The sequence below is a fragment of the Bombyx mandarina genome, chromosome 28 (genome assembly GCF_030267445.1).
Source record: "Bombyx mandarina strain Sakado chromosome 28, ASM3026744v2".
In the NCBI taxonomy this organism is placed as follows: domain Eukaryota; kingdom Metazoa; phylum Arthropoda; class Insecta; order Lepidoptera; family Bombycidae; genus Bombyx; species Bombyx mandarina.
Window position 1 is genome coordinate 10,197,042 of NC_143233.1, and position 14,549 is coordinate 10,211,590.

General features: G+C 39.7%; 1 protein-coding gene across 2 annotated transcripts; it reads right to left on the bottom strand.

Moving 5' to 3' along the window:
• Positions 1-4,623: 4,623 nt before the first annotated feature.
• On the bottom strand, positions 4,624-14,439 carry LOC114246868 (hydroxylysine kinase). Of its 2 annotated transcripts, none has more exons than XM_028179589.2 (7): positions 14,335-14,439; positions 12,836-13,129; positions 11,622-11,821; positions 10,142-10,261; positions 8,326-8,438; positions 6,601-6,790; positions 4,624-5,994 (listed from the first exon to the last, which is right to left on the bottom strand). In XM_028179589.2, exons 2-7 carry the CDS (start codon positions 13,122-13,124, stop codon positions 5,791-5,793), a joined length of 1,116 nt encoding a protein of 371 aa, XP_028035390.2. In that variant the 5' UTR covers positions 13,125-13,129; positions 14,335-14,439; the 3' UTR covers positions 4,624-5,790. The 2 variants fall into 2 exon arrangements, with proteins under 2 accessions (XP_028035390.2, XP_089595202.1); XM_089739076.1 differs by having other exon boundaries at positions 14,379-14,422.
• Positions 14,440-14,549: the final 110 nt, after the last annotated feature.

Below are 14,549 nucleotides of genomic sequence, written 5' to 3' on the forward strand. Positions count from 1 at the left end.
GGAGTTTCTAGCCCGATCTTCTCAGTGGGTCGCGTTTCCAATCCAGTGGCAGATTCTGCGAAGCACTGCTCTTGCTAGGGCCAGTGTTAGTAACGTCGACAGGTTTGAGCCCCGTGAACTCACCTACTTATCAAGGCTACGCTGAAATGGTTTCTGAAGACCATCAGCTTAGGTAGAAAAAAAAACAGAGGATTCGTTGAGATACTTCTGATAAAATATCTACAATCGTCTGTAGCCTAACGTTATCCGAAATGTAAACAAATAAATATTGAACAAACTCCTCACCCGCAGCGACGTTACCAAATCCATACTTCTCAAAGGACCTCAAAGTATTCAACAACTAATTATTTTAATTAAAACTCATGTAACTTAGGCTAGAAAAATGTTGCAGAAGTGAGTCAGTCACTTAAAACAGCATATTAATAAATATTTTATAAGGAAAGTTGAAATATTCAAGTAGATTCCATACGTATATGACATTTTATTACTATATTTGAGAATTTAATCTTGGAGCGAAAAAATATCGGTGGATTCCTCCGGGCTTCTCAATATGTCTGATTAGCACAAACACATGCTCGGTTTGGCGACGACTTCAACACCAGTGACAATTTAAATATAGATATAAACAAAAATAAGTCGTCGTGGCCTAACGGATGAGACGTCGGGCGAATTCGTGTTGAGCGATGCACCGGTGTTCGAATCTCAGGCGGGTACCAATTTTTCTAATGAAATACGTACTCGACAAATGTTCACGATTGACTTCCACGGTGAAGGAATAACATCGTGTAATAAAAATAAAAAAAAACCCGCAAAATTATAATTTGCGTAATTACTGGTGGTAGGACCTCTTGTGAGTCCGCGCGAGTGGGTACCACCACTCTGCCTATTTCTGCCGTGAAGCAGTAATGCGTTTCGGTTTGAAGGGTGGGGCAGCTGTTGTAACTATACCTACTTGAGACGTTAGAACTTATATCTCAAGGTGGGTGGCGCATTTACGTTGTGGGTGACTATGGGCTTCAGTAACCCCTTAATACCAGGTGAGCTGTGAGCCCGTACATCCATATAAGCAATAAAAAAAAAACTGCCTTCTTTTTTTTTTTTATTTTTTTTTATTGCCTTTGTAGGCAGACGGGCATACGGCCCACCTGATGGTGAGTGGTTACCGTCGCCCATGGACTTCAGCAATGCCAGGGGCAGAGCCAAGCCGCTGCCTACCGCAAACCCATATCCATCCATTGCTCTTCGAATGCACCCTATTTTCTTCGGTCTCTTGCCTTCCGCATCCAACCCCTACCAACCACTTTGACCTGATCATCAGTCCACCTCGTTGGCTGTCTACCCACCTTACGACGTCCAGTACGAGGTCTCCACTCCAGTATGCTTGTGCCCTATATAACTGTAAGCTAGACACAACTAACAACAATGACTAATCTAATTATATCTAATAAATGAATAAAGCTAATTATTATTTAGGTAAAGCTACTTATAAATAGAAAATCTGCGTTAGCTCACCGCCAGTTGGCAGCGTTCCCAGAAGGCTGGCAGCATTTCCACGCTGGATAGCAATGCTAATTCTTTGTGCAAAATACGTACCGGCCTTCTGGTCTCCCGAGGCCTCGAATAGTTTTTTTTAAGCAACATAAAATGCAAAAATACAAGGAACACTGTCAGGGGTCATTGTTTGTTCCTTACAACAAGATTCCACAAAAGGTTTAACCTACTAGCTTTCTCTCTGCGCCACTCTCCAGGCGCGAAGTAAGGTTTGCAATGTGCAAGCATGTGGAGACATGTGCCTAACAAAAGCTGAAAGGTAGTCTAATCTATTCCAAGCTTTAAGCTATTTTTGTTGCGAATATCCTTAGAATAGATTCTGCGGTTTGAGCCCAAAAATCCAGACATATTTCCGTACAATATTTGTGTAGATTATTAGTATGTAAGAAAGTTTATAGATAAAAGCACATTAGTATAATGATTGGTTGCCACACACCCCGATGTGGGTCCAGTCTGATACATTTTATTATTGCTTTGATATTCGCTTTTTTTAGTTAAATTTTTTAATAAGCGTTCAAAATGAAAATATCTTGTTATATCAAGAAAAATACGAGTCCTCTGCATAACTGCTTTTGTTGTTAATTTAATTTTCGTTATAACTTAAAAAAACTTTCTATAATGCTATCTTTTTTAGGTAGGAGGGATTACTGGTGATCCGGAGCCCTTTCAGATTCACCAGGACAGATGGGCGAGGAAAGACTCAGCCAGGAGGAGTGGGATCTGCTAACAGCTACCCGAGCGCCTCCGAAGGAGACCTAACAGCTCGAGAGCGGCTGCTTCGCGAATATATCTATACTATAGGCTGCGCGGAGAATTTGCCCACTGAGTTTCTCGCCGGATCTTCTCAGTGGGTCGCATTTCTGTCGCGTAACTCAGAACATTACTCAGCTATCGCTACACATCTCGTTCGATCTCTCGATGCCTTAGCTCAGTTCTAACTGGCGACATGTACTTGCTCATTTTAAGCTCAACTCTAAAGCAATAGATCGTTTCTCATTGAAGCTTATTATCATACAATGGCTGCTCTCGGCTATTACGCAACTTAAAGCTCAGACAAGTCCTTAACAAGCAATTACTGTATTGTAAATGCGAGTGTCGGATTTATGTGCTGTTTGTTCGATATTCAGGGAATTAGATTTTAAGATTTCTGTACCGTGAGCAACGGCAGGGTTGGGTTTTGTTAAAGTGGGATAGGGAAGGAAGTGGAGGGGAGAGGCGATAATTACTTTAATATTTTTTTAAATTAATTATTTTATATAATAATTTAAATTAAAAGTAGCAATGTAATGATAATATAATTTTGTAGATATTATTCTACGACACGTCGATTTTGATTTTTACTGAAGTTAGTTGGAGCTTTTTTTTTGTTTTATTACTTAGATGGGTGAACGAGCTCACGGCCCACCTGGTGTTAAGTGGTTACTGGAGTCCATAGACATCTACAACGTAAATGCTGTCACCCACCTTGAGACATGAGTTTTGAGGTCTCAGTATAGTTACAACGGCTGCCTCACCCTTCAAACCGAAACGCATTACTGCTTCACGGCAGAAACAGGCAGGGTGGTGGTACCTACCCGTGCGGACACACAAGAGGACCTACCACCATAATTACGCAAATTATAATTTTACGGGTTTTGATTTTTATTACACGATGTTATTCCTTCAAATTCAAATTCAAAATCATTTATTTCAACTTAGATTTCAGTATGACACACTTGTTGAATGTCAAAATACAAATAACAATGTTAACTCTACCACCGGTTCCAAAAAAAGCCACAGTCCTGAGAAGAACCGGCGAAACAAACTCAGCGGGCTTTTTTTTTTTTGTTTTTTCTCAGTATTTTCTTTTTTTTAATAAGAAAATATTAAATATTTTCTTCACCGTGGAAGTCAATCATGAATATCTGCTAAGTACGTATTTCATTAGAAAAATTGGTACCCGCCTGCGGGATTCGAACACCGGTGCATCGCTACATACGAATGCACCGGACCTCTTATGCTTTAGGCCACGACGACTTCAAGCTGTAGCAGAGCGTGGGAAGAATGAAATAGTGGAACCTCTAGACTTTTTTATTAAGTGTTTTAATACCTATCTATTCGCTGATAGCCTAAGGGGCTATCCCAGCTTCTCACGGACGGAGAGGTGAGCTCACGGGATCAGCCTGAGAGAATTTGCTAACACTAACCCTAGCAAGAGCAATGCTTCACTGAATCTACCACCGAATCGGAATCGCGATTAAAATAATCTCTATAACATACACAGTCATGATACTATAATAAAATGAAAGCAACGATGTATTTCATTTTAATGGATTAATTCTCTTAATTCGATCTGTGACCTTGTGACCGTTGACCCGTTAATTAAGTTTCGTTAAGCCTGCACTTTCTAGAATGATCTATCAAATTTGACGCGTTAATTGACGACTCTGAACATAAATTGTACCTCTTCTATGTGAAGGCGATTTTTTCAAATCCATATTTTGGTCGCTGAGGACGAGTAAGCCGAGTAAGACAGTATTTTCCAATCCAATTTGGTATAAAAGCGCTGTTTTACTAGATATAAAACTCTCTTCGTTATGACAAGATTTTTTTGTAGAATTGATTTATTTTTATCTATCCCTCTTTTGAATGTCTGCGTACGGTTTATCAAAAGAAAATTCCAAGTTAAAATCGCCTTGATTCTTTTATGTACAATAGACAAATGAGTAAAATTAAATATACCGTAAAGTCATCATAGATTTCGGCTGTTCTTAGGCAGTTAGAACAGCGCCCCTAGTGGCAAATGTAGGCAAGCTCCAACTCCATACAACTCCATACAAATTTGAGTTAACTTTTACGCTATCGAGAACGTTAAAAACTCACACTAAGCTCACTGTTTACTAGTTAAAACCTCTAACACGCTTTCCAGAGATAAATGGGGGCGAGACTTGCATAATAGAGCTCATTATTGCCAAATTTTGTTCTTGTCAACGTCCACAGAGAAACGTCTGGTCGAAATATCAATGATTTTAATAAAACCACGCCCGTAGCGCCCTCACGGAACACGAGGCTTTCGCAGCAAAAATAAAATACTTTTACGCTATAATCAATCGCGTTTTTATTATCATCTTATTGTTTACGACATTTCGAATGCTACAGTATTAAATAGTATACTAAATACGACTTGTTTAACAAAATAATATTAGCTTAATAAAGTTTTTGAAACGTCTGAAATAATGAATGATGGTCCGAGATTGAACGTTAAAGAGTTTTAAATATGTATGTCTACGACTCTCGAAAGTCGAAGAAAATTCTAGAAATGTGGTATCAATTAGGCTTAGATTACTAGTGATGACCTTTTTTCAATTTAAATGTTTCAAAAGTACGTAATGGTTGGTAGTTAGAATTACAGCGCCATCTATTAATACATTGTCGAAGCGGCACTGCATTTTTTTGTTCTGTGATACAATTATCAAGTTATAGTGTCCTCTATTGTTAAATAGAAACACTACATTGAAAGTCACTTCATGATTCTTGAAGCAATGGTCAATTCTACCGCTAGATGTCACTATACTAAAAATAGTGTAACACAAAGAAAATCGTTTTATCTAATTTTGGCAATCTTGTTTTATTTGAAGTCAAATTAGTTTACTGTGATTTTAGTAGAAAACAAACAAATTCCTTCACTTAACAGTCTCTATTTAATACTAATGATTTACAAACATAATACTTATCTGAATACAAATAAACTACTACGTAACAACACTACGGAATAATATGGATTTTATTCATTTACAACATCATACTAAGCAAGAATTTCGTTTTCAATTATTTTCTTTTTGCTTATAGTTGTTATAAATATATGACAATTCAAATGTGACTATAAGTGAATTCTTATGTGAATGCTAAAAATGTAACTGAATTTTTTTATTTCTCCAATAAATATAATATAGTTTTAAAGATCAAGAAGATAAGAAACGTGAAGAAGACATTACCTATCCTCAACTTTACTATCAAATTGTTATTATATACGTCTCGACTCGCGTATTTAGGCACTACACAACAATATGCTCGTAATTAATTTCAGTGACATATCATTGTGTGAAAACTTGATTACTTTTCGATTACATACTAAAAATAAATGACATTACTTTTTTAACTCAAAAACAAATTTTTGGTTACAATAGTTTCTATTGGTGGCTTCATGTTAGACGTTCACAATGCTCCACCTATTACCAATATTATTATTTTTACGTTTATTTAGCTTCTAGTCAAAAACTCATTGGCAATGGCCTTCCAGTCCGTGGGGTCTCCGTTCTCTGTGGGTTTCGTTTTCCTGATCTTTCGGAGCAGTTCCCATCCATTCGCCTTCTCAGTGGACGTGACATACGTGTTTTTCGGGTCTTGTTCCAGAGTGTACGCGCCTAAGATCAAACTCTGGACCAGACGAGCCGAGATCAGGGTCTGAAATCACAACGGATTCGTATATTGAAACAATGTACAGTGAAATCAAATTCTTTTGTACCGCATTCTTCTTTTTTTTTCCTACCTATCCTGATAGCCTTGAGAGGCTATTTCAGCTTCACCCTAACGTGTGTAAGTGAGCTCACGGGGCTCAAACCTGATGACATTGCTAACACGAACCCTAGCAAGAGCCGTGCTTCGCAGAATCTACCACCGGATCGGAAACGCGACCCACTGAGAAGATCCGGCGAGAAACTCAGTGGGCTGTGTCTATGGGTGTGGTGCCTAAAAGCACCGTTAATGGATCGGGCGCATTCTTTGTAACCCAGTGGATTGTATCAATAGGAAATTAACTATATATCTCATGGTGATCAACTTGGATGAAGCCTGTCCGGCAGTGGGCAGCTTTGGATTGATGTTGATGATCTCAAAGAGTACCATAGTGTCCTTAGCACACTCATATAAACAATATTACAGGATTTTATCAGTTTTATTAATTAAATCGATGGTTTGAAATGTCGTATATTATTCACGAATTTTAATTATAAGTTTGTACATTGTTTGATCATAAAAAGTTAGAATACTTCGTAATCTATCAAAACGAACCTTCAATAGTCTGTACTCCTCATCAGGCAGCCTCCTGGTGACCGTGTAGCCGGCGAGCACCAGTCCCCCTACCCTGGGGTCCCCGGACATGAGCATCATGTACGTCATAGTGATGGCCAGCTCAAACACGTAGTACGAATATTGGATGTCCCCAAAATCGATCACTCCTGATATGCGATAATCCGATGCGCTAGAACCCATGGGAAATATTTATTATGGTTTATTTATAGCTTCTACAGATGGTTGGACCAGCCCATACACATCCACAACGTAAATGTCGCCACCTCGCGACATGAGTTTTAAGGTCTCAGTTTTAACAATACAACGGCTGCTCCACCCTTCAAACCGAAACGCATTACTGCTTCACGGCAGAAACAGGCAGGGTGGTGGTACCTACCCGCGCGAACTCACAAGACGTCCTACCACCAGTTCCGTCTCAAGTTATGCTTTAGAGTTACTCATGTTTATAATTTTTTGTGAGTTATCTCTTTGTAACATTATGTTTGTCCCATTGGTAACGTGTCCACTATAACATATCCCACCCTACAGATGTCGAGGGTAAAGACCGGACTCCTTCTCCCTTTTAATCTCCAGCTAACAGTCAACAAAATAAGCTTGACGTGTCGCTCGATGGCTCGTATCTTATCATAAAACAACAGTTTGTTTTGAAGTTATGAAACACGATAAGCTTGGAGTGTTTTGAAAAAAATCACCGGTGATGTGAACTACATTATAAGCAATGAAATTGAAGTCGTTTTAGCCTAAAGGATAAAACGTCCAATATATTAGTATCTAGCGATGCACCGGTGTAACTATTTTTCTAATGAAATACGCACTTAACAAATGTTCACGATTGACTTCCACGGTGAAGGAATAACATCGTGCAATAAAAATCAAACCCACAAATTATAGTTAGCGTAATTACTGATAGTAGGACCTCTTGTGAGTCCGCACGGGTAGGTACCACCACCCTGCCTATTTCTGCCGTGAAGCAGTAATGCGTTTCGGTTTGAAGGGCGGGGCAGCCGTTGTAACTATACTGAGACCTTAGCACTTATATCTCAAGGTGGGTGGCGCATTTACAGTGTAGATGTCTATGGGCTCCAGTAACCACTTAACACCAGGTGGGCTGTGAGCTCGTCCACCCATCCAAGCAATAAAAAAAAATACATCGATGTGGACTGAAGAGATGCTAAAGTTCTATCATGGTGAACCTTGGGGGAGGCCTATGTCCCATCTAAGCAATTTTTTTTTTTTTAAATTACTACAAACCCCTATTTCTGCCGCGAAACAGTCACTCTACCGGTTTCAGCCGTTATACAATTAAGCCACTGCTACTAACTTTGGTAACCACTTAACGCCCGGCGGGCTGTGAACATGTCAGTCCAGCCACAGCAATAAAAGAAGACTAGCGTTTGACTTGAGAGCGTGATGTAAAGATTCTAATAGCACACCCCAAAATAAAGATTTTTTTATTGCTTAGATGGGTGGACGAGCTCACAGCCCACCGGATTTTAAGTGGTTACTGGAGCCCATAAGCATCTACAACGTAAATGCGCCACCCACCTTGAGATATAAGTTCTAAGGTCTCAGTATAGTTACAACGGCTGCCCCGCCCATCAAACCGAAACACATTACTGCTTCACGGCAGAAATAGGCGGGGCGGTGGTACCTACGGACTCACAAGAGATCCTACCACCAGTAAACACACACATGTCCACATACCCAGCATCCTTCGGTAGAACAAGCACGTTCATCTCATTGATATCACCATGGATCACTCCCTTCTCCAGCTCGTCCAAGCGTGGCACCACAGCATACTTGAATTCTTCTATCACCTACAGTAACCAACAAATAATGTTACACCTTCGAACTTAAAGAAGAATGAGACAAGCTAAAATGGAACTTAAAACAATTTTTTTAACAAAAAAGAAACTGACTTAAGAAATATATAATACACTAGCGACCCGACCTGGCTTCGCTTCGGAAACTGTAATTTATTATTGATTTCTCCACTATTTAATGGATGCTATTATACATATAAACCTTCCTCTTCAATCACTCTATCTATTAAAAAAACCGCATCAAAATCCATTGCGTAGTTTTACAGATTTAAACATACATAGGGACAGACAGATATAGGGACAGAGAAAGCGACTTTGTTTTAAACTATGTAGTGATATGAATATCCTCAATACAGTCGAAGTCCCATATACACATTTAAGGAAAACTCCAGACCAGATCAGACTCAGATCTTGATGGAATTTAACATTGTGAAATAAAAAAAAGTGTCAACAAATCGGTTCAGTAACACAAAAAGGTCTAAAACATATGAGACTTTATGGCGGGAACGCGTGGAGTGAAATTGTGCGATTTGTTTTATTTTGTCTATTTAGTGTTTCTTCAGGTTTAAATGTGTAATAACGGCGGTTTATTAACTGTTTAATATCTGTGAAAGTGCACTAATGTGGGAAAATAAAACAAAGCCGCTGGACGTAACTTCTCGGGATCCTCCAAAAAGTCCACTAAAAAAATCTCCGTGAATGACCACCATTTCTCTGAGATTATATTTCATCCCATATCATCTCATCTCATTTCATTTAATTTCATCTCAGTTGATTAATGTCTCAAATTAATCATCTTCATATCATTTCACTCCATATTATCATTTTTCATAAAAATAAGGATACTTGAAATTAAAATAAGACTTGATAGTTACCAGGTCATAAAATCGCTTAAAAAAACACATGAGAATACACATGAAAATACAGTCGAATTGAGAGAACCTGATCTTTTATGTAGTATTTTGAGTAAAAATAATCTCTCTCTCAAATCAAATAAAAATAATTAGTTGTTCGTATATCCCTGTTCTTATTCCAGGCAGGATGGCAATAAAACTGACTTCCTTTTAATTATTCTTTACACGACCATTTCGGAAATTTGGTACGCGAACTCCGCTTTTATTTGTTTCAATTCATGTAACGTTTTGGCCATGGCTCCCAGGCCTGAAGGGGTCATTGCCGAGAGCTGATAGGTATACGGCGTGTGCAGAGACCATCCTTGGAACCGACATGAATGAAATCGAGATAGAACTTTATGTTACATAGCTTTTGAATTGCACGCAATGGAACGCAAATGTAAACCGAAGTGCCGCGCGAGGTCGTCGACCCCACGGTCGCGGGTGACGCTACAATCTATTACCGGTAACCTTTAGGTAGCGGTACTACTAAATATTAATCAAATAAGGGAACAAGTATTTACATATACTTTAGTAAAGGTATAATTATTTTGGATTGTTTATGTAAATCATTTTTTTAGAAAACCACTTTGAACATATAGGAATGTTATTAATTAAATGTTTACTGTATGCACTAGGGTTATGCTCCTAATTCTTCTTTCCTTTTGCGGGCCTACTGGAAGAGATTTCAACATTAAATAAGCAGTGCTTTTGTACTCTGTATCCTTATTGAGGTGTTTCTTCTAACAGCTGTGTGTACAAATATATTTAAAAAAAAAAAAAAACAGCTTAAATCATTATTACCTCTTCTGCCAAATCCAGCTTCTCCGAGTCCTTGATCACGTACTTGAATTTCTCCAGCTCTGGGACCATAGAGAGCATCCACATGTGCTGTCTGCTGACCAGACCGGAGTGGTTGAAGTTCTGAAAGAAAACGCGGGTAGTCGATACAAAAATCTAACTCACACTTGAGGTTTGCCAATTTGCCATATTACTGGTGGTAGGACCTCTCGTGAGTCCCCACGGGTAAGTACGTTGTAACTATACTGAGGTCTTAGAACTTATATCTCAAGATGGGTGGCGCATTTACGTTGTAGATGTCTATGGGCTCCAGTAACCACATAACACCAGGTGGGCTGTGAGCTCGCCCACCCATATAAGCAATAAAAAAAAAGTACCACCGCCCTGCCTATTTTTGCCGTGATGCGTTTCGGTTTGAAGGGTGGGGAAGCCGATGTAACTATACTGGGACCTTAGAACTCATATCTCGAGGTAGGTGCCGGCACTTACGTTGTAGATGTCTATGGGCTCCGGTAACCAATTAACACCATGTGACCTATGAGGTCTTCCACACATATATACAATAAAAAAATTGACATCGTGGGCATCATCGGATATCATTTATTAGATGACAGCTAATTGTCAATGCCTAAATTAAGAAATGAAGTTTTAACAGCGGCGCGGCGTATTTAGACAATGTAGATATAGTTTAAAAAAAATTCAACTTCATTCATACGTAATTCTAAAACTTACAATGTCGTATCACCTTGGAATTACGCATATTATTAAAAGTGTTCATTGTCAGTAACAATGCACCGCGATGCTATGTTAGTATCATAACAAGGTTAGACAAGGTTATACGTATGGAGCAAAGACCAGTAATTCTGAGAATAATATTTTATTTTAGATCAAATTTCTTTTTTTTTTTTTGCTTAAATCAAACGAGTTGGAGACCTCACGTTAAGTCGTTGCCAGAGCCCATAGACATGAACAACGTGAATGCAACATAACTTGAGACATGAGTTCTTAGTCTCACTTTTTTACAGTACAACGGCTGCCCCACCCTTCAAACCGAAACGCATTACTGCTTCACGGCAGATATAGACAATTTATTTATTGTAATCACTTGCAATCTACCCCAATTGCTAGCCCGGAAGGGTAGCTACCACAGTTCTGTGTATTTCCACTACGACGGAATCATATTCTCTGTATCTTTGGTAGGCAGCAGCTTGGCTCTGCCCCTGGCGTTGCTGAAGTCCATGGGCGACGGTAACCACTCACCATCAGGTGGGCCTTATGCTCGTCTGCCTACAAGGGCAATAAAAAAACTGTTTTACAGAGTGAGATAGTTTTTAGGGATGTATTTTTTCTAGTGTCATAATATTCATTGCAAAAATGAAAAGCAATTTCTTGTGACATCTAACTTGAAATAAATTTATTGTTTGTGAATTTTCTTATCGATATTTATCGACAGCATTCCGCCGGCCCAAATATAAATGTTTACCTGCAATTTGTTATCCAGATTAGCGACAAATTCTCCGAGCTGATACAGGAGAGTTTCGGACAGGGGACAGTTCTTCAAGAGCTCTCCCGGCACGTACTCCAGCAGTCTTACGGCGTGTCTCTTGCCTCCCAGGTCCTCGATGGAGTGTAGGTGACCGAATATATTCCGTACTGGCTTGGGACAGGTTACGGAGCGAGTGGCTATAGAATTAAACATAATTTATGGATCTTTGTTGTTAGAAGACGGTTAACGATGTCTTTTGCCCATAATTAGATTTGAGGTAAATTAATGTATCAAGTATATCCGAATAATGTTAATTTCCATACATGAGATAGAAAGGTAGCTTTAAACTAAAGTTACCAAACACCAACAGATAAACAATTAGCAGTTAATAAGATAAGTAGTAATATAAGAATAATTATTGACAGTTCATTCGGCCGTAGGATCTGACGTTCGTCGTTGCCACACCTCGGATATATCCGCCGTAGAGAGCCGGAGCTGTGACGAACTGTGCATACGTATGCAGAGGCAGGAGGCAGGAGGCAGAGGCACATACAGAATACATTGTGTAGTTGTTACACTCGAGTATTAAAACAGACTCATCGCACGGAACACATATGCCATATGTGCCGTCGATCTGACAATCGGTGGGGTACAAGCATACTGAAATAGAGACCTCGTACTGGACGTCGCAACGTGGGTAGACAGCCAACTAGGTGGACCGAAGATATGGTCAAAGTGGTTGGTAGGGGTTGGATGCGGAAGGCAAGAGACCGACGAGAATGGAATGCATTCCAAGAGACCTACACTCAGCATTGGATGGACACGGTTTGAAGAATGCAGAAAGAACATGTTATTTCGGACTCTCTCGATCCACTAACGGTGCTTTTAGGTACCTCAAGCACCGGTCATCGTTTTCGTCGAACCCGTCGCTTGTGACGAAGGGCTCGACAAAGTAAATTAACCCACAGACACAGCCCACTGACTTTCTCGCCGGATCTTCTCAGTGGGTCGCGTTTCCGATCCGGTGGTAGATTCTGCGGAGCACGACTCTTGCTAGGGTTCGTGTTAGCAACGTCGTCAGGTTTGAGCCCCGCGAGCTCACCTACTAGTTAAGGTTACGCTGATATAGCCTCTCAAGCTTAGGTAGGAAAAAAGAGCAGAAAGAACATCGCACGAAAGTAAGTATCGATCGAAAATTAAGTGGTACTCACCCAAAAAATTCATAATCTCATTTTGGGCCTCAACAACGCCGACGTTCTGCGAGTCAATCGAATTCATGATCTTTAGGACGTAGCCGTAGGGCGAGTGGTTCGTGATGAGCGGGTTCTTCATGTTCGGGTCCTCGGTCAGCTTGTAGTTCTTGTCGTCGTAGCCGTTCAGCTCGGTCAGGTCCAGCACGGATATCCCGTAGAGACGCTCGGCCAGTAGCTTCACCTGCTCGTGGTCGATTATCGGACGGATAACCTGCCCCGGCTCCAGAAGTAACTTCGCGTCAGTCATATTACCTGTCAAATAACCAAAGGCATTAAGACCGTACCACTTACCAAAACCCCACTTGACGAATGCGTGCGCCAAACTTTAATTCGCGAGCTATGGAGAACATCTGTCAAGGCTGTAATAAACAAGGATTCGATACGACCACACCTGCTCTGTCAAGAGTAACCGACTATGATGATGATGATTTGAAGAAGCAAGTTTTGGACGAGCCCACAGCCCACCTGGTGTTAAGTGGTTACAGGAGTCCATAGACATCTACGACGCAAATGCGCCACCCACCTTGAGATATAAGTTCTAAGGTCTCAAACATAGTTACAACGGCTGCCCCACCCTTCAAACCGAAACGCATTACTATTTCACGGCAGATATAGGCACGGTGTTGGTACCTATCCGCGCGGACTCACAAGAGGTCCTACCACCATTAATTTTGAATTGATCGAATCTCTTCCAGAGATCTAGAAGAATCTTCTTGAAAATGCCGATCCAGCACGTTGTCGTTTAGTTGGAATGCAGATTGCTTGACTTTCTGACGCCAGGAAAGTAGTTGGGACAACAAAGATACTCCAGTACGCTGGAGGGTTGAGATAAAGACACGGTTACAGAAAAGTTCATTTCACTCTTTACTTTAAATATATCAAAAGAGTATTAGAAATGAGGTATTATTTTTAGAAATCTAAGTACATAATACCCACAGTAGTAGTAGGTACATTTCGTAAAAAATGCATCTAAAAATAATCTCGAATGATCTTAAAATGAACTACAAAGGTATTTTTCTCAAAATAATAAGATTATACAACTAGCGCCCTCTACCGGCGGCCGGGCGTAACGAACATCACATGATGACCAAACCGCATTATTGTGATTGATTTAGGAAAATTGTCCTCAATGGAAATAAACTCACGATCATGTTGAAATGGGAAAATAAATAACGAAGATTTTTTTAATATAATGAATAGTTTTAGTCGATTGGGCTTAAGGCTTTGATTAGAAAATTAAAATTATTTTGCGTTAATTTAAATTTGTTTGCCTTTAGTATGGCGATAACTCACTAATATATTATTATTCTCTAACTATAGCATTTTATTAACAATTCATTAAGTATAGCATTCAATATTGAGAAGGTAATTAAAACAATTCACTTTGGTAATTTAAGATGAAATTATGACTTGTTCTCAATCCGCGGCTAACAAACAAAACATATAATAAAATTTACCTTCAGACTAATAAACAAATAATTTTCGATCAATACAAGCGTACCGTTGAACTCCTGGGTGTGAACTGATGTTTGAACTACACGGCTACAAGTGCGGGATCATCGTTTGCGCAAGAAGACTAGATAAAACACGAGAAGAGCGCCTTATTAGGTTCCGCGATAGCGATTGATTACCATTGCTGGACTTCCAATTTTATAAGTTCCGTATGTAGGAC